The following is a 24,921-nucleotide window of genomic DNA, read 5'->3' as shown; positions in this document are numbered from 1 at the left end:
CTGATTGTGTTGTGTTACATGTTTAAACGTGTCTCGTATAGTAGTGTGTCATCCAATGTTACATTCCAGAGTCAAAACTTGATGTGAATGAATCTTCTGCTGCTTTGTACCATCGAAGATGACGATTATGTGTTCATGAAGAACAAAATAAAAAATGAAGAATAAAAATAATAAATATCGAATCGTCTCTCTTCACAAACCCTCGAGTCCACGATCTGATGACGGGACCTTTAGACGACTCAGAGCCCACTTTGCTGATCTGAGACCTGTTCACTGGTGACGACGCAGCACTCCCCCCCCCCCCCCCTCCACGCGGTGACAGCTCCTCACTGAGCGGTGGAGTCTGAAGGAGGGGGGTTAGTTAACATGGGGGGGGGGGGGCTTAAGGTCACGCCTCTGGCCTAAAAAGGCAAAGCGGAATACCAGCGAGCCGCTCTAAGAATAACTCCGGGCCCGAGGCCCAGAGGACGGGCTGAACGTGACGGAGCTTCAGGCGTCCATTAAGAGAAGGAGGCGAAAGAAGCCGATCACATTGATTATTGATCTTTAATCAGCGGGACACTGGCTGAAGTTGAACTTACTTTGGAGCCGTCTCTCTCTCTCTCCTGATCTGTGATCTGTGCCCCCCCCCCCCCCACCCCCAACACCCCTACCCACTACCCCCCCCCGTGGCCAATCTAATTCTGTCAGAGCGGATAGGGGGGGGGGGGGGGGGGGGGCTTCTCCTTTCTCCAACCACAGCACCATCTGGGCAAAGGGCAGAAGACAGTGACCACCTCGTCTCGGTCTCCGTCCACTGGGACCCTTTAAGAAGCATCGCCCTTCGTGGGGAAAACACCACCTTTGCCAAAGTGTTTTTTCTTTTGTCTTTTCTTTGTCATTTTCGTTCCTGCGTTGGAATTAAATCCCAGGGATTAAACTCGAGGTTCTGCCGTAAACACTCGTCTCCATGGCGACTTAACCTGCTCCGAGGATTTACCGCTCCGACAGCATGACTGAAACCGTTGAAGGTAAAGAAGCGTGACGGGATACCGTGAAGAATGCCTGACGTAATGTGTGTATATTAAGCTCTGTCAGGGCTCCATGTGTTTTGTTTTGCCCCCCCCCCCCTCAAGCGTTGGTGAATTTCATGATTAGAAGAGTCTAAAAATATGGCGCTATCAGGTATCCCGGTGACCCCCGTAACCCCCGCAGGGCCTCCGAGTTCTTCTGCTGACATGAGAAGCATCAAGAGAAGCAGGATGTGCTTTTCCGTGGTGAATTTGGATAGAAGCCCCCCCCCCCCCCCCCCCGATCCAAAAAAACAGAAATGTCTCATCTCAGACCGGTCAAACGGTTTAACACAGGTCTCCTTTAACAAAATGAGACTTCACGAGAGTTGACGCGTTAATCAAACTGAAGTGTGGAGTTTGGGGACCTCGGCATCGGTCCAATCACCTTCAGCCCGACTGATGAACGTGAAACCAGCTGAGTGGCTTCAGGCCTCTTCGTTAAGACATGGAGATCATCCACAACGTGCTGCTCTGACGCTTCTAATGCTTCATGTGATTGAGTCGGTGCATAAGGAGTACTGTGTGGAGAAGCTGCACAGTGGAGTGGCTTCCTGTTTGTGTATGTGTGTGTGTGTGGGGGGGGGGGGTTCGTTCAGCCCTGTGCACTCGTTGGGGAAACGTTCCGTGTGAAAGATAAAGCTCCTCATGCCTGTTATGAGCTGCCATGGAAACAACAGGAACGGAGGGAGCTCCGCCTTAAAAGGAGCAATCGCACACGGGTGGCTGCTTCGTTTAGAGATGACTTCTAAGGGGATTTACTACATTTATTTTGAAAAAGCTCAGTGCTAATGTTGTTAATCTCAATCTGGATAATAGGAGTGTGATTGGAGAGTAAAAAGGTTCCAGTTTATTGCTCATTAAGAAGTATCTCATCAAAGAGCTCAACTTCCCTTCTTTATAAGAATAAGAAGTTCTCGCTTCTCTCAGTCACGTCCTTCATCGCACACGCTGGATTCTAGTGGTGGTTTGAACTGCCAAGGCAAAAAAATGGTCTTTGCATGATGTCATCACGCTCCGCGGGAGTCATGGAGCTTGAAAGAGGCCTGTGTGTGTGTGTCTGTGTGCGTGCGTGCATGTGTGTGTGTTAAAAATACTTGAGTCAGCAGTAATGGAGAAACCTGCAGTCGCTGCCAACAAGGAGCTGAGGGGAAAGGACAGGTGGCCTGAGTGACACCCTGCAGCACCCAGACTGACACCCTGCAGCACCCACAGTGACGCCCTGTAGCACCCACACTGACACCCTGCAGCACCCACAGTGATACTCTGCAGCACCCACAGTGACACTCTGCAGCACCCACACTGACACCCTGCAGCACCCACAGTGACACTCTGCAGCACCCACAGTGTCACCCTGCAGCACCCACACTGACACCCTGCAGCACCCACACTAACACCCTCCAGCACCCACAGTGACACCCTGCAGCACCCACTGTGTCGCCCTGCAGCACCCACACTGACACCCTGCTGCACCCACAGTGACACCCTGTTTGGTTCTTTGAATTTAACATTTGACCTTTGACCTCAAATGCCACTGGTCCCACCTCCCACCCACAGGAGGAGTAATTAAACGAGTCAGACTAAAGAAGTAAAGACTGAAACCATCTGCTGCTGACTGAATACGAGCCAAACAGCAGATGAGCATTGGAGCAGAAAAGTGTTCAATAAGACGTTCCTCTGCTCCTCAGCGCGCTCCTCCGCCTCCTCCACCACCACCACCATGGTCATCGACGGCAGGACCGCCGACGCCGCCGCCCGAGGACCCAAGAAGAAGTTCTCGGACGACCTCCACTCGACCTTCAGCTCCCCGCTGGCCTGGATCCTGGTTCTGGCTCTGGTCATCACGTGGTCTTGTGTCTTTGTCATCATGTTTGACCTGGTGGACTACAAGACCGTCTCAGGTAAGGGGGGGGGGGGGGTGGGGAGGGGGAGGGGGGTGCTGTGCCTCTGGTTGGTGTTCATTTCCTGTTCACCTCCACTCCGCCCTCCAACCAGAACACCTACACCTGGCTTCTTTCCTCCGTCGGCTCCTGAACGATTCACAACTTTGACCTTGAACAGAACGACGGACTCCGCCCCCGACACCAAAGCTCCTCCCTCCTCTTTACCTGTGTTTTCTCCTCCACCCAGGTCGCCCCCCCCCTCTCCCCAGGAAGATTTTAAAGGACTCAGGCCGTAGAGGCAAGCCTCCCAATGTGCTATCACTAGCTGCCTGCTACTGCCCCCCCCCATGCATTTCTGTCTGACTTCTACTCCAAGCTCACAAAATGTTATCAGCAGTTTCTGGAGAAGAAATATCTCAGATTTATGTCTTTATGTTTATTTCTTGTTCCTAATTTGTGTATTTTTGGGGCGTTTTCTTCAGCTGAGCTTGATTTATTGAAGAAAACATGATAAATCAATCTCATCTGAAATCTCTGCTTTTATAATGCGTTTTATTTTGGGGTCTACTTTGTCTGGAGGCTTTCTGTGTGCTTGCAGCGAGGCCTCGGAGGAGTTAATTGAACAATGCATTGGAGCCTGAGATCATCTCTTAACGTCTAAATGGGGAGAAACTCTTCCATGTTTGAGCTGCCCTGATTGAAAAGCGTCTGCACTGGGAACACTGGTCCTCCTTCATCAAACTCCCAGTACTTCCAATAAGAAGCAGAAATCCAAACCTAAAAGTAGAGCCCAGCGTAAGGACTCGATGGAGGAGGCTCAGTGAGTCCTTCCTGCACCCTGTGTAAGTGAAGGCTTGTTGCCGTGGTCAAACTGGAAGGTGGAGGGTTCCTGCTCCAGCAGCCCCCACCACAGTTTGACCCGGACCCCCCCCCCTCGCAATGAAACGGACCGCACGGCCTGACTTGGTGTCGCTGCTCCACCAGGGGGCCTCAGCAGGATCGGCTCGGACCCCCTGAAGGCCGTCAACGACGCCGTGGAGGAGTCCACCAACGCGATCGGCGCCGCCTGGAAGTTTGTGGCCGGCCTGGTCGCCCCGGACGACGAAGAAGGTACGGGTCGGTGCGGCGTCCCTCAGAGCTCGAGCGGGGGGGTGGCGAGCTCCTTCCCCCGTCGAGTGATGTCACTGACTTCCCTTTGCTCCTCTGCTCTCCTCTAGGGACGCTCTACGCCGTGAGGAAAAAAGGTTCGTACCGACGCCGCTTTTCGATGCGTTTCCTGTTGCAGTCGTCGCTCTGCTGCCGCTGTGTCACATGACTTAGTCACCCTTCACCCTTCCTTCGTGAAGGCCTTTTTTTGTTCTCCACAACGTACTTTTTGAGACTTCATCGATCCTTTCAACCCCTCGCTGCATCGTTACCTTTCACAATAAAAGAGGTGTAGAAGGAGTAACTTTGTACCAGAAGGAGCTCAGATTCAATGAGAGCTTTGTCGTTGTTTCACGCTGACTTGATTTATGAACGATCTCAAAGATTCAAGATGGTTGGAGGAGGAGGAGGAGGAGGTGAAGATTAAGAAAGCAAAAGGTATTTTATGATTACTTTTTCAAAGAACGTGTTGTTAACTCAAAGTGGAGATAATCGATCCCGTCCCTCCCCCTTTAACACCACTGAAGAGAGTCAGTCTAAACATAAAAGGTATGTGTTCAAATCCCAATAACCTTCCTCACGAGAAGCTTCTCACTAACAAACTTCTACTAAAACGGTTCGATTCGTCTCTCGTTATGTTTGTGACTCACCTGCTTCTTCCTTTGTTCCAGGAGAGTTTCTACCTTCCAGAAGAAAAGGTACGATTGTTTACGGACTGGAGGGAGTCACGTGACCTTTAGCAGCTCGATGGAGGTTTGATTCTCACTTTAAGATGAAAGAATGAAAATAACCTTTAGATGTTTCTTACAGTTATTGAGATGCAAGCGAACGCAAAACCACCAGTGATCGAAGTTGTGGAGAAGGAGGAGGAAGATGTGGGAGACGAGGAAGGAGAAGAGGGAGGGGAGGCTGCTGGTGAAGAGGAGGAGGAGGACAATGAGGTGGAGGAGGAGGAGGAGAAGGAGGAAGAGGCAGATGAGGAGGATGAACTATATGAGGACGAGGAGGATTATGAGGAGGAGTATGAAGAGGAGTATGATGAGGAGTATAAAGAATATTATGAGGACGAAGCTGATGAAGAGGAGGAGGGGGAGGAAGAAGGAGTGGAGGAGGAAGAAGAGGAAGAAGAGGAAGAGGAGGAAGGAGCATATGAACTTGAAGAAGACGAGGAGGAGGAGGGAGGAGAAGAAGAGGAGTCAGATGAAGAGGGAGTACAAACGGCTGCCGATGAAGAGGAAGTTGAGGTGAAGGCAGAAGAGGAGGAGGATGAAGAGGAGGATGAAGAGGAGGAGGAGGATGGAGAAGAAGAAGGCACAAAAGAGGAAGAAAGAGTTGAAACAGCTGCCGACGAAGAGGAGGATGAGTTGAAGGCAGAAGAGGAGGAGGAAGATGATGAAGAGGATTTGGAGGCAGCAACTGAAGATGAGGGTGAAGACGAGGAAGAAGAGAAGAAACCGGAAGCAGGTTCAGCTCAAATTGATAAAGAAGATAATGATGATGATGTTGCTGATGAGGAAGAGGAAGAAGAAGAGAACCCAGATGCTGCTGATGAAGATGATGTCGTGGAGTCTGAACCTTCAGCCGCTGATGCTGAGGATGACGATGATGAAGTTTCTCCTGAACCCCTCTCCTCCTCTGAGGAGGAAGACTCGGCGGCGTCTCCCGAGTCTGACGTCACAGACAGCCTCGATGAAGACGACGAAGAAGACGAAGATGACGACGCATTCACTGACACCTCGGACGTCAGTGGATCTGCACTCCAGAGAGACGAAGAAGACGACGAAGACGACAAATTAGCGGAGGGGGTCGAGACGTCAGACAGCGACGACTTCATTGCGGAGGACAGCGATGACGAGCTGGAGCTTCATCTTCCTCCCGTTCTCGCAGCCAGTGAGGATGATGAAGACGACGAAGATCAAAAACCTCCTTTACCTGTTGAGGATGATGATGAGGATGATGATGACGACATTGACGATGAACACCTGGACGGAGACGTCAGAGTTGCCGAAGACGCTGCTGCTGCTGATGATGATGATCTGGACCAATCAGAGGAGGACATCTCCGTCGCCTCCTCTGACAACTTTGCAGATGATGAAGATGATGAGGAAGACGTTGACCTCGGAGACCTCGACCTTGGCGGTGACGACAAACCCGATGATGTCACTGAAGAAGACCACCTTGACGACGGTGATGACGAAGAGGAGGAGAAAAAGGAGGAGGAACTCGCTGCCTTTGAGAGCACCGACAGCGGAGTCTTGGGCGATGAAGATGATGATAAAGAGGACGTCGCTCCTCCAACAGATGAAGAGAGCGTCTTCAGTGAAGACACCTCCTACGACACAACCAACGATGGTGAGGATGATGATGATGATGATGATGATACTGATACCGGCTCATTTGAGCTCAACTTACATGAAGAAGAAAAAGAAGCACTCGCTGCCGCTGGAAAGGACGACGATGATGATGATGATGAAGACGACGACGACGATGATGTTGATGAAGTCGTGCTTTCAGGTATGAATACTTTTTTTAACTTAACTCCCATCAGCCCTAAAGAGAATCCTTGCTTCTGATTGGCTGACAGGTGTCCATTACAATTCAATTAGTAGAAATCAAAGATTAATCATTAACATTTTAAATATACAATACACCAACTTGAATTATGTGTTAAAGCAATAATAATGATGATGATAATGATAATATAATATTTTTGTTGGACATTACCACAAAGTCCTTTTAGTTGAATGGCTTTGTTATTGATTATTGGTTAATATTGATTATTGATTAACAACACAACAATGTGCACCAGCAGCTTCCACTGGAGCAGCGTCCAGTGGCCAGCAGGAGGCGCTAGAGACCAAGGCGGACCAGGACGATGAAGAGGAAGAGGAAAAGGACCCCAAACAGGCTGACGAAGAGCAGACCGAGGAGGCTGAAGCAGAAACAACCGGTGAGAATCACACAAGCTTCATTATTGATTATTTCCATTCATTCAAATTCACACGTTTTCTTCATTTCAGTCGCAGTAAAAGCAGCAAAATCATATTTGATAAAAGCAGAACATTTGCATGAAACTTTTATTTTTATTAAGTTCTGAATATAAATAGAATTTGAAGATCAAAGTACATTTCCTCATATTACGTTATTATCTACGGTCACGGAATCCTTTTAGTTCGATCTAAAACCTTCACGAACACATTCGTCCTCAGCCGGCGTCCCCCAGCAGGACGAAGGCCAGGGGGACAAAGGGGACGGAGACGAGGAGCCGGCGGCCGGACCGAAGAGGACCGTGGACGAGCCCGAGGACGAGCAGGAGGAAGACTACGACGAGGGCGGCGAGGAGAAGGCCTCGGTGGACGCGATGAGGCCGGTGGAGGCAGCCGCAGGTCAGAGAGACGAGGTCACGCCGTGCGGCTCCTTGTGGGCGTCGGCCTCCGCCGTGACCTCACCGCTGTGTTTGTGCTTCCAGTGTGTCCCTGTATGAACTCCGCCAAGGAGCCCGCCGCCGAGACGGAGGACAGAAAAGGTTTGAGTCTTTGAGTCAAGATGAAATAAAAAAAAAATACCCACAATGCATCGCTAAAACCCAACCCCTTTTTCCCCAGATGCTCCGAGGAGAGTTTCTGCTGTGAGAAGGAAAAAAGGTACCAAAGAGATTCTTTGAGAAGCCACCACACAAAACTCGGAATACAGTCCAAACACAAATAAAACAAACATGTGAAAGTGAAAAACATTTTTTATCTGTAGATTCAAACCTAAATATTTACTCTTAAAGCGAGTTGGACTGAGAACTTTAGATTTAACGGCAATATCTCACATTAAACTACACTTTTATCACTGCAGGCTTTAACTGGGATTCTTAACAATGCTGTATTCATATCTTATTTGTTTTATTCATGCAAATTTCTTCCTGTAAAATATCACAGTAACTCTCTGTAAATGTAATTACTGCAAACTTCTGTAATATCGGAAGAATCTGTTTGTGATTTGATTTTTATTTTAATTTTCAGAGGCTGTGAAGACCGCGGAGAAGCACACACGTAAAGGTAACGCCTGCACGCCGCCTCCACGCCGCCGCGCTGTGTGCCGCTCGCCGTGCCGTGATGAATGAACCGTGTTGTTGCAGGTCTCCCCAGGGTCGCGGTCCTGGAGCCCCCGAGGACCAGGAGACTCCCGCCTCCTTTCAGAGGTACCAATGCTCTCAGTCAGGAGGTTGGAGCTGACTTTAAAGGAATAGTTCAGCTGCAGCACGCCGACCAATCAAACTAACGTGATGCAAGCTGCTTTTTATTCATGCTAAGCTAATGCTAAGATTCACTGTTCAGAAATAAGACAGGCATCAATCGTGTCCTGTAACTCCAGGAAGGACTTTCTCCAAAATGTTCCTTTAAATTGATGTTGAATTCTCAGAAACATGCAAAGGAAGCTGCAATAATTGAAACATTTAATGTACATTTTCAGCAACAATTCCTGTCACATTTTGAATTAAATTAAGTTTTCTCTTTTAAAATTACAACAACAAAGTCAAGAGAGCCGAAAAGACTCCGACCAAGACTCCCAAAAAAAGTAAGTATCTGTGTGTATACATATACATATACAAATGCACGACACAGATTGGGCTGATTAGATTATTAGTGGACAGACGCTCATGTAATCAAACACACAATCTCCTGGTGGAGTAAAATACATGTTTATTCATGTTTATTCATCTCTCACAGAGACAGAGACCAAAAAACAAGACGAGGTGCCAGAACCCGAACAAGAAGGTAAAATACGCTTGACTCCTTTATTCAAAATGTAAATTAATGTTATTATTAGTACTGTCAAATGATTCAAATATTTAATCACGATTAATCGCATTTATGTCATAGTTATGTCATAGTATAACTCAAAATTAATCACAATTGCGCATTTCTATTGTATGAGATGATGGTATTATTAACCCGGGGGAGGTGGGTTGTTTCAGTTGGCCCCTGCAGACCTGCTCCGGTCTACTGCCCGTCCCCCCCCGGCTGGTACGGTGAGTAACACAGAGTCACGCAGCGCACGCACACAGCTCAGAGGCAAACCCTTTCATTCCAAGACGCATCTTCATCTTCCAGTCCACCACGTGGTCACCGACAACCCGTACCCCCCCCCCACCATGCCAGGTACCCGTGAGCTATAAGTGCATCCCTTCCCTCTCTATGGACCAGTGTGCGTAAAAGCCTTTTTGTTCCCAGCCCCCTCCGCTCCGGTTGTGACCGCCCACCCGGCAGGAGCCCCGCCCCTTTACCCGCAGCAGCCGCCGCCGCCGCTCTACGCGCACTACCAGCCGTACCAGCCGTACCAGCCGTACCCCCCCGTGCAGCCCGCGCCGTGGCCTCAGGCGGAGCCGGGGCCCCCCACCCCTCCGGGGGAAGCCGCCGGGCGGGAGTCCCCCGTGGAGCCGGGGGCCCCCCCTCCGGTCCAAGGTGAGCGGAGGCACGGGGTGCAGACCTCAGACTTTGTTCATAGCCGATGAAATAATGAGACCTTTAACTTCATGACTCTGAAGCACCAGAGAGCTGCTTCCCCCCCCCCCCCCCCTGCTCCCCCCCCCCCCCAGGAGCTGATTGGTTGTTGGACTGTTCTCTGGATTATTGCCATGAACAATAATCAATAAGTTATTCTTTCTTTTGTAGATGCGACTGCTGCAATTGACAAACCTAAAGCTGCTGCAAAGAAAGGTGATTAAACTCTGAGGTTATGATGAGAATTTGATTTAATAAAGAAATTCAAACAAATGCAATAATAAGAAAAGCCCACTCATGATTGAATAGTCATTGAAGACCAACAATGGAATAGTAATTAAAATGCGACACACAGTTACTTTCTGACTTTTTTGCAGAGCCAGCGTTAAGAAAAGAGAAGAAAAGTCCGACGGTGGTGAAGAAAGGTGACGAACATTTCTACTTATAACGTGGAATTGACTTGTGTTTCATACGTTAAAGTGTGTTGTTTTTTTAGAGTCAGCCGTGAGAGAGAAAACCAAACCTGCTGCTAAGAAAGGTAAAGAACGTAAACTGAACACACAAAGAGACTGAGAAACATCCCTCACAGCGGGAACAAATGTTCATTCCTTCCACAGAGGCGGCTCTGAAAGACAAAACTAAACCTGCTGCTAAGAAAGGTAGAGCCTCACCGGGCCCCCGGGGGCCCGAAGAAAGAGTAAAACCCGATACAGCTTATTGGAGGAAACACACGATTCAGGAGACTAATCGCGACTCTTTCCTTACATTTCAGAGCCTGAAGCCGCGCGACAGCTGAGGAGATCTGCCTCCGAGGAGAAAGGTGACTTTCATTAGCAGTGAATGCTTCTTTTCAGTCAACACTGAACACTGAAAAATACTTTATTCTTCATTCTTTTTTTCTCCTTTAAGAAGCGTCGGCTGTCAGGAGCAAAGTCAAGGCTTCTGTGGCAAAGAGAGGTACGACTTGGAGCATTCACAGCTTCACTCACATGACGTCTTAGCTATCAGGCTAGCACGCTAGCATGCTATCAGGCTAGCACGCTAGCAGGTGTAGATTCAAACCAAGTCGCTCGTTGTTGGATCCAGACCCAGAACCGCGTCCACAGCCGACGGAGCTGAGGTCCAGACCCGAGGCGGCGAGGAGGGCGAACGCGACGTTTCAGGCTGCGTCCGAACCAGGTAACCGCGGTAACCACGGTAACCAACCGTCGCTCAGCATCGCGCCGAGCGGCGCTCTGACTCCTGTTCCTGTTCGTTTGATCGCAGACAAAACGAGACCCAGACTACTGGACAAGAAGAGTAAGTAACGCGTGGGGAGGCCGCTGTGAGGTCATCCTCACGGAGCCGTGTGATTGGCCCAGGAGAAGCGGATTAAAATGTGTTGTGTCCCTCGCAGGCAGAGCTGAGAAGGCTGAGAGGAAACCGCTCGGAGAGGCCGAAGGTACTCGCTCACACACAGAGAGAGAGAGAGAGAGAGAGAGAGAGAGAGGGTGTGATGCATGATGGGACATTTTGATAATTTCTCTTCTCTTCCTGCGTTTTAGATGGAGACAAAGAAGCATCACGAGCCAGTGAGTGTGAAAGTCAGACACATGCACACGTATGTTGGGTTCGGACTAAAAGACACTGCATCAGGACATTCTCATGGAGGGACATGAGAGGGCCGAAGGTTTGGTCCTCGACCAATCACAGCTCTCCGTCACAGACGCTCTTATTGATGAGAATCAGCCTGTATTCCATCTTTCTAACGGAGATGCACATTTAGTACTTGGATCAATTTCTGCACATAACTTACATATATTTTAAAAATCTCTCGAGTTAAAGTCTTTTATTTCATTTTTTCTTATAGTTTATGCCTTAAAGCAACTGTAACTTGCATGCGCCCCCCTGGGTATATGTACATATTATATAAATATGTATATGAAGGGCTGTGATTTGAGAATAATGTGTTGGATATGAACTAATTGGATACTATGAAATAAAGCAGCGGTAAATGAAATACTAGACTCAGGAAGGTACGGAATGAAATGAGGAGCTTTTCTACTCGTCCACGTAAAGAAGCGCCTGTTTTACATGTTTTATGCTTTATGCTTGTTGTTCGTAGAGATGGAAACAGAGATTCCTCTGAAGCTTCAGGTATTCACTTGAGTCGCTCCCTCCTTCCTCCCCGACTCAGTACGGATTCCCTCTGATGGCGCCGGCGCCGCGAGGCGAGGCGATTACGGCCTTTTGATGAATACGGCAACAATAACACTGAGCCGGATTGATTAAAACCCATTAGACGAGGCTATTAGAGTTCTGTTCTTATTGAGTCACCCTCCCCCCCCTCCCCTCCCCCCTCACTACCCCGAGTGACTCTTCACCCCCCCCCCCCCCCCCCCTCACACACTCACACGGCGTTTCTCACCAAAAAGCTGCTTCGTTTCTCTCGCTGAAGGCTCGGTTCCCTTCATGAACACATCGACCATGAGTTTATAGAAACGGGTCCATCCGTCCAGTCTTTAGTTTCCTTATGGATCAAAGTCCTGGTGAAGGTGTGAAAAAGGATGAATGTGTTACATGTGATACATGTTCACACCTCTGTGCACATGGGAGGATGAAATGATGTTTAAATGTAACAAAAGAAGCAAATATCAAGACGATTCACAGGAAAAAGAGTGAAAAGAGCGACTTGTTTGAGTGAGACCTCGTTTCCTCCCTTCTCGCATTGACCCGCACGCCGTCACCTGACTTCCTGCCGCGACTCCCCCTCCGTAACGCTGCCTTCTGACCTTTTGTCCCGCAGGAGCGACGCCGAGTGACGACAACGCGGCGCCAAAGAAGAAGCCAAGTAAGAAATGACCCCCACATGATGTTTCCTCTCCTTTAATGGCTTAATAGCGCGCGTGATGATGTCATCGCCTCCCCCCCCCCCCACAGGCCAGCGCTACTTCCAGTGCGTCTACGTCCCCGGGAAAAACGCACAGTACCCCCTGCGACCTTTGACCCCGGCCGTGTCCCCCGCCATGATGACCCCCGCCATCAGGTCCATGTTGGAGCAGCAGCAGAGGGCGGCGAGGACGTCGGGACAATAGCCGGAGCCCCCACACGCCCCCCCCCCCCCCCTCCTCACGCCCCCCCCCCCCTCCCTTTGGCTCCGGAGGAGAGGAAACCCCGGACAGAGAAGAGCGGACGCTGTGGCGTCCTTTTAGTTATTTGTGTGTTTATTTCCCATCTGTGGGGGGGGGGTGCTGGTGGGTGGGTGAGGGAAGGGGGGGGGTCGAGCTCCAGGTGGTGATTCCCGCTCTTTCCCCCCCGCTCAGCAGACAGCGGAGCGTTGGCGAGCTCACTGTACGATGTAAATAGTGCTGAGATGAACTCACACAGAGGTTCAGTAGTGTTTTTATACTCCGACCAATCGAATCACGCACAGAATGAAACTAATAAAAGGCTGAAGACACTTCAACTGTTAACACTCAATAAATCAGGAAGCTTCAATGACACGAGAGAAACCAAGAGTTGTTTGGTATCGTTATTTGAAAGGGGCCCGCTGCGTATTTCACAATAAGAGCTTCTCACATCTGGAGCAGATGTTGGTTGGTGGCGTTTCTTGTGTCCGGCGTGCATTGACGCACTTTGTGTCCGTGTTTGGAGTCGAATGGGTCACAAAGGACAGGAAGCCACACGGAGCCGATGGCTTTGAGACTCATTTCCTGTTCTTCTGTCTCCTGGACGTCACTCAGCATCTTCAGAGACGCCGGCTGCATGAAGGTGGCGTCAGGCCTCGGCGCGTTGCCACGTTTTACTCGCTCTGGTTCTTTGCACGTTGACGACAGCCGTTGCTCAACTTGTTGCTCAACTTGTTGCTCAACTCGTTGCTCAACTCGTTGCTCAACTCGTTGCTGGGCTTTATTTTTGTCTCACTGGACTTGTCCCTGATGGTTCATAGTAATCACACTTATCGAGAGGTTCTCCTACAGCCGGACGGCCTGCTGTCGACCCGCAGACTTCATCCCACTGTTTACCCATCATCATCATCATCATCATCATCATCATCATCATCATCGCATGGTGTTTTCAGGGTTATTCCCCAACAAATGTCTTAATGTCTCAACGTTCCCTCTGAACGCAGCTTTGAACTGCGACGTGTGTCGGAACCAAAGCCGAGCGGGAAAAGCTGAACTCGGGTTCAAAGAGGTGAAGGTGATGATGGTGATGAAGGTGATGAAGGTGATGGCGGTGATGATGGTGAGGTCAGGGAGCCCCGGGGCCGCTTCCTGGGGCCTCTGCAGGTTTCAGGTTAACGGCTGAGATGCATCAGCGGGAGGAGGAAGAGGAGAAGGAGAAGGAGAAGGAGAAGGAGGAGGAGGAGGAGGAAGAAGAGGTGGAGAAGGATAAGGAGAAGGAGGAGGAGGTGGAGGAGAGAAGCCGCTGGCCTGCAGTCTGCTTCTGGTGTTGTTTTTGTTTACTGAGGAGTTGCTCTGACATCAGAGACATTAGAAATGAGTTATAACACTTTGTGTCTAATATGATCAGATGTAATAAACTGCTTCAGAGCGTCATGAAGATGATCCTCAGACAGACGGAGGCTCACAGCCTCTGCACATAGAAATGAAGATGTAACCACAGGTTCTTCTTCAACATCACGTCCTCGTGAGGAGCTTTAACATAACAGCAGGTGTTGAGTTCTGGTCCTTCTTCCTCTGAGGGTTCTGATCCCTGGTCTAAAACCACGTTGTGATTTCTAAGGTGTAAATGAAGTGTTTGTTTTCGTTTCAAGTGTCAATCACGTGTATTTGAGTCCTTGTTGACATTCATATGTGACACAAGAATAATTGCTCAGTATTTATCAGAATTATTTGCGTGGTTCCATTTGTGTGTTTGTTTAAAAAGTAGAAAACCTGTGAGATATAAATATAAATATTTGAGCATCAGCTCACGGGTGGATTACAACTTATCTTCACAAACTTCACACTCAATGACTCCATGAAGCGAGAAGAGAAGCGTTTGTTTTCAGGTGGTTTGGTCCCTCATGTCACACACCTGATTGACCTCTGGAGGCGGATCCCCTCGTCAGGTCAAAGGTCGTCTGATGTCCCCACGATGCACATAGAGATGTTCAGCTGCTTCCCTCAATGACTGAATACAAGACTTAAGACACAAAAGAGTGGAAACGTGAGAAAATCTACATGTGTCCATATTTATTTTGCTCTTTTTACATGATGCATTTCAGGAAATTGTCTTTGAGGACATTTATACATTAAACACCTGCTAAATGAACAGCTCTCTGCTCCTAGTAGACTGTCTTTCCATTTATACGTTTCTGCTCCTACTGAAACTCTACAAACTCAAAGAAATATGTTGTATATATTAATAAAGAAAGAAGTAACTGTGCCCAAACCGTGAAAGCACAAACGCTCAATGAGACGAAGCAATGCCATTTAATGGAGGAGTTTGGCTTCGGCTGAATTAAATAAAACATTAAAGTCAGTGAGAGGATTCATCGTATCCGTCCAACAAGGGACAGAACTATAAAGACTACTGTTTCGTTGCTTTAAACTCGCTTTTCCTTTCCTCGTTCTACGCGTCGATTAAAGTCCGAAACCAACATTTACAAAGTCACTCAGTGGGAAAAAGCCTCCGGAGGTCCTTCTGCAGGAGGTTCAGTGCGTCCTCCTGGGACAACTGGGACAACCGGGACAACTGGGACAACTGGGACTACACAGCTGGAGCTCTGCTGTGAGAGACATGGACGTCCCAAAAGTGATCGAAGAAAAATCCACACAGGACCAAGGGGCCCTTCCGAGTCTCCTCGCTCGTCTCCTCACTTGTCTCCTCACTCGTCTCCTCTCCATCACAAAGTGGTTTATGGGATGTTTTTGGGGAAAAAAACTGGGCAAGTGGAGAAAGCTTCAGGCTTCAAAGCACAATTTAAAAAAAAGGGAAACCTCGCTTGAAATTCATCACCAAAAAGTTTGCAACACCTTCTGAGACCCCCGACTGGTGACCCCGTGACCCTGTGACCCCGTGACCTCCTTTGACTCTTTCTCTGGCTCCAAACAGCTGAGGAGGTCCGCAGGTGATCACCAGTTCAGTCCCGCTTCAGTTTATTAATACAAATAAAAAGTAGTCATTTGAATAAAAATACAGAAATAAAAGTCTTGAATGCCCCCCCCCCCTTCTATTCATATATTCAGAAGTTTCACAGAACAAAACCAAGCTGTTGAACTTTGACCTTAAAAACAACCTCTTGTGAGTAACACACTTTATTCAAGCAGTTTATTTAATGTAAACTTTGTATCTTAACAACTGGAAGCATCTACAGTGGCTGTGTGTGTGTGTGTGTGTGTGTGTGTGTCTATGGTACACAGTGGTACACATCTGTTTGCCTTCACATTTCCTAGACTTTGTAAAATAAACCTCTCAGTAAACTGCAGAGAAGAGAACTTCCCGACAGCAGTAAGAAGAATTTAAACACTAAATAAGTTAAATACTACGTTTTTTTAAAGATGCAACTCGACATAAAACCTTTTCACTGCAGCTTTGAGCCTGAGGAGGAACCTTCGTCCCTGGAGGCTCCGCCTAAACCAGCAGAGAGAGAGAAACCCGCCTCTTCAGCGCCTCACGACCCCATTGGTCCATCGTGAGGAGAAAATAACCCACAGTTGGTGGTTCTGATGAGTCGACATTCAAATTAAAAGTGAGAGGTGGGAGGTCAGAGGTGAGATGTGGATGAGAGCTCAGGCCAAAGTAAGCCTGGAGGTGAGATGATAACTGATACGAATACTGATTCAAATACATTCAGCTGCATCATAAAACACCAACAAGACTGAAATAATGCAACGAAAACAGTGAGATTTGAGTTAAACATGCAGAAGAAACCGTGTCTTTAAATCCTATTCAAGCCTCATAATACTGACATGTTAAAGGACATGTTAAAGAACATGTTAAAGAACATGTTAAAAGATGTTTGACCGGTCAGGAAAAAAACGTCTTCAAATCCAGAAATAAAAGCCAAAGGAGGCAACGCGCTGGTCCAGTGCAGACCAGAACTTCTCCAAGTACCTTTCTAATGGGTCTAATGTGTCAGAAACACAGGAAGGAAAACGCTCTCATATGTGTATATCTATATATACATATATATATCTATATATATATGTATATATAGATATATATATATGTATATATACTGTATATATATCTATACATATATATACATATATATATAGATATATACATATATATATCTATATATATATGTATATATCTATATATATATGTATATATAGATATATATATGTATATATGTACTCTATACATACTTCATGCACCTGTAGGAAACACACATTGTTCTCTCTGTGTTTCCCTGGTTGTGTTCACTTACTGGTTTCCCTTTTTTTTGGGAGGGGGGGGGGGAATTGGCACTTGACAAATAACTAAATAAATAAATAAATAAATGCATGTACAGAACCCGTCCTTCCGTCGGGGGGGGGGGGGGGGGGTGTTTGTGTGTAAACGCGTTCAGTCCAGTGAGAGCAGCGGCTGCATGTTGTCCTCGCCGCTCTTGTCCAGTCGCTTCAGGACGCCGGGTTCCACCACCGACTGAGACCTGCAGCCATGTGACACGTGACATCACCATCAATACCACGGCACCGAGCAAGAGTGCCTGACAACGACATTAGAGCGAAAGTAACAGCCTTCTCCTTCGGTCTGACCTCTTCATGGCTTTCGGGGACAGGTCCCTCTCCAGGTCCCGCACCGACAGGGTGTAGGACTCGGGGCCGTACTCGGCCTCCTCGTCGTAGGCGTGGTCCAGCAGCGCCCGGGCCCACGTGCCCATGTCGTAGGGCGGCATCATCCCGCCGAGCTCCGAGGGCAGGATCTCCGGGTGGATGAGCAGGTGGAGGCTGTTCAGGTTGTTGCCGTGCATGAAGATCTGCAGAGGAGACATTTCATATACACCTGTATATGGATATATATATATATATATATATATATATTGTTGGAGATCCTGAAGTTCTGGGCCTCACCCTCTTGCGGGTCTTGTCCTTGAGGAAGGGCCGTATGACGGTGTAGAGGGCGTGGATGTACCACGGCTGGTTCACAAAGTGGATCCCTCCGAACCGGGCTGGAAAACTGTCCTGTTGGAGACACGTTGGAGGCAGATAGACATTCATCACAATCAAAGGAGGGGGGGGGGGGGGGGGGGTCCATCATTCTCTGAGTTGCCGCCACTGGAAAATGGCCGCCGTGAGTTCCCGTCTCCTCTTCATTAGGTGGATTTATTAATGGGCTCTAATCTCGTAGTCGGGAGGAAATGGTCAGAGCTAATTCTGGACTCGCTGCGGCGCCGGAGGGAAATGAGCCCTGGTTTCTCCGAGTTAGTGAGTCTGGACACAATCATGATGATTACACTCCGCTGTGTGTGTGTGTGAGGCACAGATTCTGATAAATGCTCCTCTCTGGTTGCAGATTATTGATCAGACGCCGTCGTAACAACAGAACACTTTTGTGTAAATACGTTTCTTCCCGATAAAGAAAAAGAGAAAAGAGAGGAAGAGACGCGACATCTGCCCTGCGTCGCCTCCACCCAGGGGGTCAGGGGTCGCCCATCTCCTCCTCGTCTCCCTCTGTCTGCAGCACATCGGGTTGATGAGCTCAGGGAGGAGGGGGGGGGGGGGAGGAGGAGGGGGGGGGGGGTCTGAATCCATTCAAGGGTTTTTTTCCTCTTTTCAGGACGTAAAGTGCAGCCCGGAGCTCCTTCAGGAGGAGACGGGTGGACACCATGTGACGGGGAGCAGCTTCAGGCACAGAAACAACGACCTTTTCGGTTCAAATTCTGCCAAATGCATCGAGAGGGATGAATCCTTGTGTTGGAACGTTACGTGGAGACGTCTCCAGTGCTTCTCCTGTTAAATGGTAATTAACTCCGACGCAGCACCTTCGATCAAACTGAAGAAAAGGTTTGAGTCAAAGCGAGTGAATCTACTCGGAGGAGGAGCTGCTTGTGACGTTCTGAGATCCTGGGGTCTTGAAAACAGCAGGTTCCTTTCATGAAGCGTCTGTGATGTGTCTGGTGGACGAGGGACGACGTCGGGAGATAAAAACGCAGAGAGGAAATCGACGGTTTACTAGAAGAAGAACTGCTCCATGCGGAGGTTCGAGGTCACGTGACGCATTCATCAGGAGTCCACGTGATAAACACTCTTTGTTCACTTAAACCCATTTCCCCTTGTTTCTCCTTCTCATATTAAAGCACATAATGAAGCTGCTATCTTAATTACACCGTTTAAGATTTAAATTATAGTGCCGTCAGAACGCTTTCATCGTTTATTAGACACGGCGGCGACGAGGAGGAGGAGGAGGAGCATCAGATTGGACTCAACGCCGCGAGGGATCAGAAGTGTTATTTTCTAACCGAGCTGCCTCACATTTCACAGATTTCACAGATTTTCTCAGAGTCGCAGCTCTTGTGAAGCGTTACATAACGATGCCGATTGGGGAGTGAATCCACGGGGGGGGGGGGAGGGGGGGGGGAGGTTACACCACGAGAACTTCTACAATCTCACCCAGAAGTCTTCTCCTGCTCGACGTCACATTTACAGTTTAAGTCTCGGAGGAACAAAAGGAAAGCCATCCGGAGGAGAGGCCGACGGTGGGATGCAGCGGGAGGGTGGAGGAAGAAAAGAGGAGAGGAAGGGTTCGACGTGGAAGAAGGTAAAGGCGCTTGTTTTGGGCTCAACGAGAGAAGAACGTGAACGAATGTGACAGCAGGAAGGAGATTTAACCCAAAACGATTGATTTGATGATACAAAAGGACGAAGAACGCTTTTTTTTTATACTTCAAACAAACAACGTTTCCTCCGGTGAACAGTGATGGAGTGACTGAATGGAGAGAGGAGGGGGGTGAGAGAGAGGAGGGGGGGGGAGGGGAGGATCATGGTGATGATGTTAAGAAGAGAGAGGGGGGAGGGTAAAGAAAACAAAAGTGAAGAGGGTGGAGGGGCCACAGGGGACGGAGGAGGAGGAGGAGGAGGCGGAGGAGGAGGAGGAGGAGGAGGAGGAGGAGGAGGAGGAGGAGGAGGAGGAGGAGGAGCAACGCTTTCTATGATGTGAATTCTCTTTTTGAGTCGATTCCACAGCTCTTACAGAAAGACACACATTTCCTCTCGAGCTTTTAAATAAGTCTAAGCAGGTCATCCGGGTCGTTGGGGTTCGTCCTCCAGGGAGCATGAACGTCTGAATCTGCAGAATCACCAGGTGAAGCCCTGTCAGCATAAAAAGAGGACCTGAGGACAATGAGGCCAGACCCAGAAACGCTGCGTTGCTCTAAACGATGTTCTTGATGACGTGACGCGGCTGATGATTATTTTTTTTATAAGTGGGGGTCGTTCATTGAACCACTTAAGAGTCGACATTCTGTGTAAAAGCTGCGATATTAAAACCGACTGAGGAGCCAGAGGGAGAAACATTAATCGCTGTGTAATCCAGGGGGGATTACGACTGGATGGGTTTGAATCCCTCGCTGCTCGCCTCACTTTTAACGTCGATATCTCGTATTTTCCGACTGTCTCCTTCTCATTGTGCGTGCAGAAAGGAAACAGTGTTCCTTAAAGGCAGGCGCACGCCTCTTCACGAGTGACACCAAAATGTGAAGGACAACAAACACACAAAGGATCAGAGGAGTCCGGGACAACCATGAACCCCCCCCCGGGGGGCGTGGCCTATATGCGTCTGACAATATCTTATGATGTTAAAAAAGGAGGATTCTAGAATGTTCTCAGGTCTTTTGGGGGATGGATAATGTTGTTGAACTCATTTTAAATTGCATTATTGGGGCATGAGGAGACATCAAAGGAAGGCAGCGGCAGGTGTGAAGTCTCAGGTAAACTGAGCGGTGCGTTCAGGGTCAATGGGAACATCAGGCCACAACAGACCCTCAGCACATGGAGCAGGTGAGTCTGACTCAGCAGCTTTTAAACACTCACTCATCTCCTTTGGATTCCCAACCCGACATGAAGAGTGACTCACCACATCTGTGTGTGTGTGTGTGTGTGTGTGTGCGGCTCAAATTGTGTGTCTTTATTTATGTGTTAATGTATTTTACAGGGGTGCAACGATGTAAAGGACTATTTTCAGAGGTGGATTTTACCAATTTGGCTCTAGAGAGCATTTGAGGATTTGTTTAGTTGACATTAAGGAAAATAAATATATTCACAACCTTTAAACACGTTTTACGTTTTTATTGCCACATTCCGGAGGGGTTGACAATTTATTTTGTCAAATCAAATAAAAATCCGAAAACAGTTTTGTTTTCTGTGTTAAAACGATGATCGTTTGTGTGAGCGAGTGCTCGATTGGGAATGACTCAGCTAATACCCCCCCCCAAACCCCCCCCCCATCAATAATTCAGGCTCTAATCTGTGTCTGGAGAGCCGTGAGAAGTTGTGTTATGTGGAGTCTCTTCTCCCTCTCATGCTTGGTTGCGTCAGTTTGTTCCCTCGGTCCACAAAAAAAACTGCTGACACAGCAGATAACTGATGTTACAGAGAGCGGGGGGGGGGGGGGGGGGCACCCTGCTTACGTAGAAATATCATAATTATCGTCATCTTACTCAAACATGAGACAAGAATGAAGAAAGGAGGATTTACATTCATTTGATAGATGTATATAACAAGAACATGTGTGTATGGTGCTAAAGATCGATGTGTGTAGGAAGTGGACTTCGGTTTTCGGACTACTGTGAAGCATCGAGGTGCCACTTTCACTGTCTCCATCTTGGCAATCACAGCGTGTAGCCCCCCCCCAAAGCATCCCTTGCTTCATGTTCTAATTGACCTGTCAATCATCTTGTAGCCCCGCCCTAAAGCATCCCTTGCCTCATGTTCTTTTGGACCTGTCAATCAGTGTGTAGCCCCGCCCTAAAGCATCCCCTGCTTCCTGGTCGGTTTGAGTCTAAATGGAGCTTCATTCACTAAATGAACATCATGGTGTATTGAAGAAGACTTGAAACTAGAGATTGAGACCATGAACTCACGTTTACACTCAACGCTTCCCTCTGGAAACACCCCCCCCCCCCCCCCCCTCAGAGTCCCCGTTGACAGATGGGACCCAGCAACAAATTGGAAGATGATTCACAAGGATGTTGGAGAAGCAATAACTCGCATTCCCCGGCGAGCAAAAGCCATGAAAGATATTTGCTGCGGGGTTTGTCCGGTTACCAGAGGACATCAATAACGCGTCCCTTTCAAAATCCAACGGGCGCTGTCTCAGTACATGAGGGAGAACTGGACTCCCAATACAGACAGAACAACCACAATGAACTAAACTGTTGTTTTGGGTGGGGGTCGGGGGGGGGGTCTTTGCATCATCACCTGCCAAACGAGCCTTGAAACACACCAGCCGGCAGCACTGGTGCGTAATGAAAATGGAAATGTCATTATTCCTCTGAAGCAGCTGGCGGCTCGGACGTGGTGCTTCACTCGTTCTGAAGTGGGACGCTCTGACCGGGTAGGGGGTGGGGGGTGGAGGGGAGGGGGGGGTGGAGGTTTGTCCCTCTTCAGGAAACAGGGACCGGGCTTTGTTGAGGGACAAGACTGCGGCTTTCTGGATTATAAACCGACTCTGATTGTAAAAGCTTAATCGTGACGCTGAATGAATGTCAGACTTTGTGTGACGGCCTCAAAGGGCTTTCTACTCGTCCTCATTCACCCATTCACCACCACACGAAGGCACCGCCTCAGGGGGGGGGGGGGGGGGGGCATGTGGGGGCTAAGTGCCTCGCCCCAGGGACACATCAACATGGACGGGAAGACCTTACGATTGGAAGAGGACCCGCGATGGGTCAAACCCAGAAGACTTTCACCCAGGAGACCCCTGCTTAGTATGGATCGTCACATGACTTGTTGGTCACCCTGGTCATTTCCAAAAGCCAAAGCCGAGCGTCTCACCTGCAGCCCCTCGATGGCCAGCCGCAGCATGCTGGGGGTCAGCTTGGACGCCTGCTTGAAGGTGAAGTTACTCCAGTCGATGGTGAGGATGAAGCCGTTGACCTGCAGCTCCGGGTCCTCGATCATGGACTCCAGCGACAGCAGGATGGCCCTCAGGATGTCCACGAAGGTGTACCTGAGGGAGGAAAGACATTAGAAGACGAGCGACCGAGGACCTTCGATTAGAAAAAACGAGCTCGGCCCGGTTCTCGTACAGCGGCTATGCTAACGCTAGCAATAGCACTAAGCTAATGTTTGATCCACGTAACCGATTCACATGTGATCCTCGCTTTGAATTATTTATTTTTTTTGGATGTCACTTTGATGTCATATAAAAGTGATTATAATTCTAAATGCATTTGTTGTACGGTTGATTGCATTTTCTAAAACAATCACTGTGAGAATCCTCCGTATTGTTATTTTCATCCACTGTACAATCAGGATAATCAATGTTTCTCTGTGAACTCTGTGGCTAAACGAACACTAACCCCGTATGAAAGCCAAATATAGTCGTGTTCCTGTTCCCCGTCCCTGTTGCTGGGCGAAACCTCCGCTCAGTCTGACCCAGCGCCTGAAGACGGATGTGACTTCTCAGGGAGGAGAGCATCCGAGGAGCTCTCTTTGATGCATTACACTGAGCATTGAATCATAGGTAAAAAGGTTTTGACAAGGTGTAATAAAATAATCTGCTATTGGGTCTTGTGTCTCGTTTGTGATATTTTGGGGTGGCAGAATCAAACTTGACTGTCCTGCACAGAACCCGGACCTCGACCTCGACCCCCCCCCCCCCATTGGACATTTAGGATGAACTGGAGCCAGATGAACCTGGTGACCTCACTGACGCTCTTGAGTCTGAATGAGCTCATCCCTGCAGTAGAAATACTTTCTTTATTTCCCACTCCTGATTAGAGAAGAAAGATGAGCTGGTTTCCAGTTGTTTCCTCATTAACGATCACATTGTTGCCGCTGAGTGGACCGACTCCACTTAATTATAGTGTGTTATTAAACACAGATTGTCCTCTGTTCTTCATGGGTCTGATCAAATAACAAAGGCCTCATCGTTACCTGCTCTGGTCCCAGTTGGCTGCGAACAGGACCAGTATTTTCCTTCCATATCTGTCCAGGTTGGACAGCACGCCGGGAAAGCCGTCCTTCAGGGCCTGCTTGATGCCCGGGTCCGTGGCTTTCAGGTTCTTGAACATGTCCAGGTTCTGCTGCCGGTACTCAAAGTACTGCGCCAGCAGCCGGAACGCCTCGAAGTGGTTGAACTTCCTGGCCCGGAGGAACCGGAGGATGAACGCGTCGTCGGTCCTGAGGAAGCCGATGTCCGGCCGCGTGATGATCATGTCCCGGACCTCCTGGATGTCCTGGTGCAAAGTGTCCGGGTTTTCCTTCAGCTCCACCTTGGCCTTCTCCAGGGTCTCTGGAGAGAGGCCAGCCTGCAGGTGAGTCATCTTCTGCAACAGCCGTCCCTCCACGGGAAGGACCACGGTGATACAGCACAATCAATGGTTACCTCCAGCAACAGGGTGGTGCTTGTCTTTACGGTTCAGAAGCTGCGCTCTGACGGAGGCCCGCTGCTGTGTAGACGTAATCCCCCCCGAACTGGCACAGGCGCTGCTGCGAGCCTCCTATCAAGCATCATCATACGGGGACGTGCACTTTTACGCACGGCAAAAATTTCTAATCCAACCGTGAGGAATTCAACTTGACTGAGATGCCCACGGCTCGGCTCCTCCGGGAGGGGGGGGGCTTCACGCGGCGCATCCAGCCCGCGGATCCGGGCGGCCCGAGCAGCCGCTTCCCTCCATGTCAGAGCCGCTCCCGTCTCCCTCTCGCTCCCTGTGACACGACGACAGCCCCGCCGACTAGATCCTCAGCATCAGCACCAGCATCCCTCCGCCGTCACAACGCATCTCCATCCGCGGAGCGGCGGATGCTGCTGGAGCTGCTGCTGGTGGAGCTGCTGGTGGAGCTGTTGCTGGTGGTGGTGCCCGCAGACCGCTCCGTCACCCCTCAATGGAGGCAGATTCGTCCGCGTGTGCGTCCCGGTCTTAATCCCCGCTGCGTCCCGTCAGCATCATCCACGACGTGGCGTAAACGTCCGTCGAAGCCCCGCGGAAATGGATCCCAGAAGCTCAGGTGTCCTGCGAGCTGCTGCCACCAGTTTCAGGGTTTTTTTTTTTGGAAAGGGGTGGGGTGGGGTTGGATGTGGATGCGGGGGTGGGGGTGGGGGTGGAGGGGATTACCGTCTCCGCTCCTCCTGCTGCTGCTGTTACCGCCGCCGTCTGTTCGCCGGGAAAGTGACTGGCAACAAGCGCCTGTGCTGCGGGCGCTGAATGGACGCCACGAGGGGGGAGGAGGGAGGGAGGGAGGGGTGGGG

The 24,921-nt window shown here is 49.3% G+C and overlaps 2 protein-coding genes across 8 annotated transcripts; one reads left to right on the top strand and one right to left on the bottom strand.

Moving 5' to 3' along the window:
• Positions 1 to 728: 728 nt before the first annotated feature.
• LOC119195286 (triadin-like) lies at positions 729 to 14,831 on the top strand. 7 transcript variants are annotated; one of them, XM_062559663.1, is made up of 30 exons: positions 729 to 1,010; positions 2,738 to 2,950; positions 3,180 to 3,230; positions 3,917 to 4,042; positions 4,150 to 4,176; positions 4,750 to 4,776; positions 4,889 to 6,592; positions 6,888 to 7,028; positions 7,288 to 7,464; positions 7,548 to 7,604; positions 7,684 to 7,722; positions 8,089 to 8,124; positions 8,205 to 8,267; positions 8,603 to 8,644; positions 8,797 to 8,844; positions 9,045 to 9,098; positions 9,181 to 9,228; positions 9,301 to 9,531; positions 9,742 to 9,786; positions 9,948 to 9,995; positions 10,067 to 10,108; positions 10,188 to 10,229; positions 10,343 to 10,390; positions 10,483 to 10,527; positions 10,657 to 10,749; positions 10,837 to 10,869; positions 10,967 to 11,011; positions 11,115 to 11,141; positions 12,356 to 12,400; positions 12,490 to 14,831. In XM_062559663.1, the coding sequence occupies exons 1-30, from the start codon at positions 992 to 994 to the stop codon at positions 12,642 to 12,644; spliced, it is 3,771 nt and encodes a 1,256-aa protein (XP_062415647.1). In that variant the 5' UTR covers positions 729 to 991; the 3' UTR covers positions 12,645 to 14,831. The 7 variants fall into 7 exon arrangements, with proteins under 7 accessions (XP_062415647.1, XP_062415649.1, XP_062415648.1 ...); XM_062559662.1 differs by having other exon boundaries at positions 730 to 1,010; positions 6,891 to 7,028; positions 10,480 to 10,527; XM_062559661.1 differs by having other exon boundaries at positions 730 to 1,010; positions 10,480 to 10,527.
• Positions 14,832 to 17,039: 2,208 nt separating this feature from the next.
• On the bottom strand, positions 17,040 to 24,718 carry clvs2 (clavesin 2). The gene is made up of 5 exons (XM_037450187.2): positions 23,604 to 24,718; positions 22,500 to 22,674; positions 17,580 to 17,690; positions 17,265 to 17,485; positions 17,040 to 17,158 (listed from the first exon to the last, which is right to left on the bottom strand). Exons 1-5 carry the CDS (start codon positions 23,990 to 23,992, stop codon positions 17,071 to 17,073), a joined length of 984 nt encoding a protein of 327 aa, XP_037306084.2. The 5' UTR covers positions 23,993 to 24,718; the 3' UTR covers positions 17,040 to 17,070.
• Positions 24,719 to 24,921: the final 203 nt, after the last annotated feature.

Source organism: Pungitius pungitius, chromosome 20 (genome assembly GCF_949316345.1).
Source record: "Pungitius pungitius chromosome 20, fPunPun2.1, whole genome shotgun sequence".
Classification (NCBI taxonomy): Eukaryota; Metazoa; Chordata; class Actinopteri; order Perciformes; family Gasterosteidae; genus Pungitius; species Pungitius pungitius.
The sequence above is the reverse complement of the archived record's forward strand: the minus strand, read 5'-3'. Positions and strand labels throughout refer to the sequence as shown.

Coding starts and splice junctions, on each gene's coding strand:
- clvs2 (XM_037450187.2), bottom strand. CDS start 23,992: ATGACTCACCTGCAGGCTGGCCTCTCTCCAGAGACCCTGGAGAAGGCC. Junction 22,675..23,603: donor GCCAACTGGGACCAGAGCAG/GTAACGATGAGG, acceptor TTCCTCCCTCAG/GTACACCTTCGTGGACATCC. Junction 17,691..22,499: donor TGGCCATCGAGGGGCTGCAG/GTGAGACGCTCG, acceptor TGTCTCCAACAG/GACAGTTTTCCAGCCCGGTT.
- LOC119195286 (XM_062559661.1), top strand. Junction 4,777..4,888: donor TCTACCTTCCAGAAGAAAAG/GTACGATTGTTT, acceptor TGTTTCTTACAG/TTATTGAGATGCAAGCGAAC. Junction 7,029..7,287: donor GGCTGAAGCAGAAACAACCG/GTGAGAATCACA, acceptor ATTCGTCCTCAG/CCGGCGTCCCCCAGCAGGAC.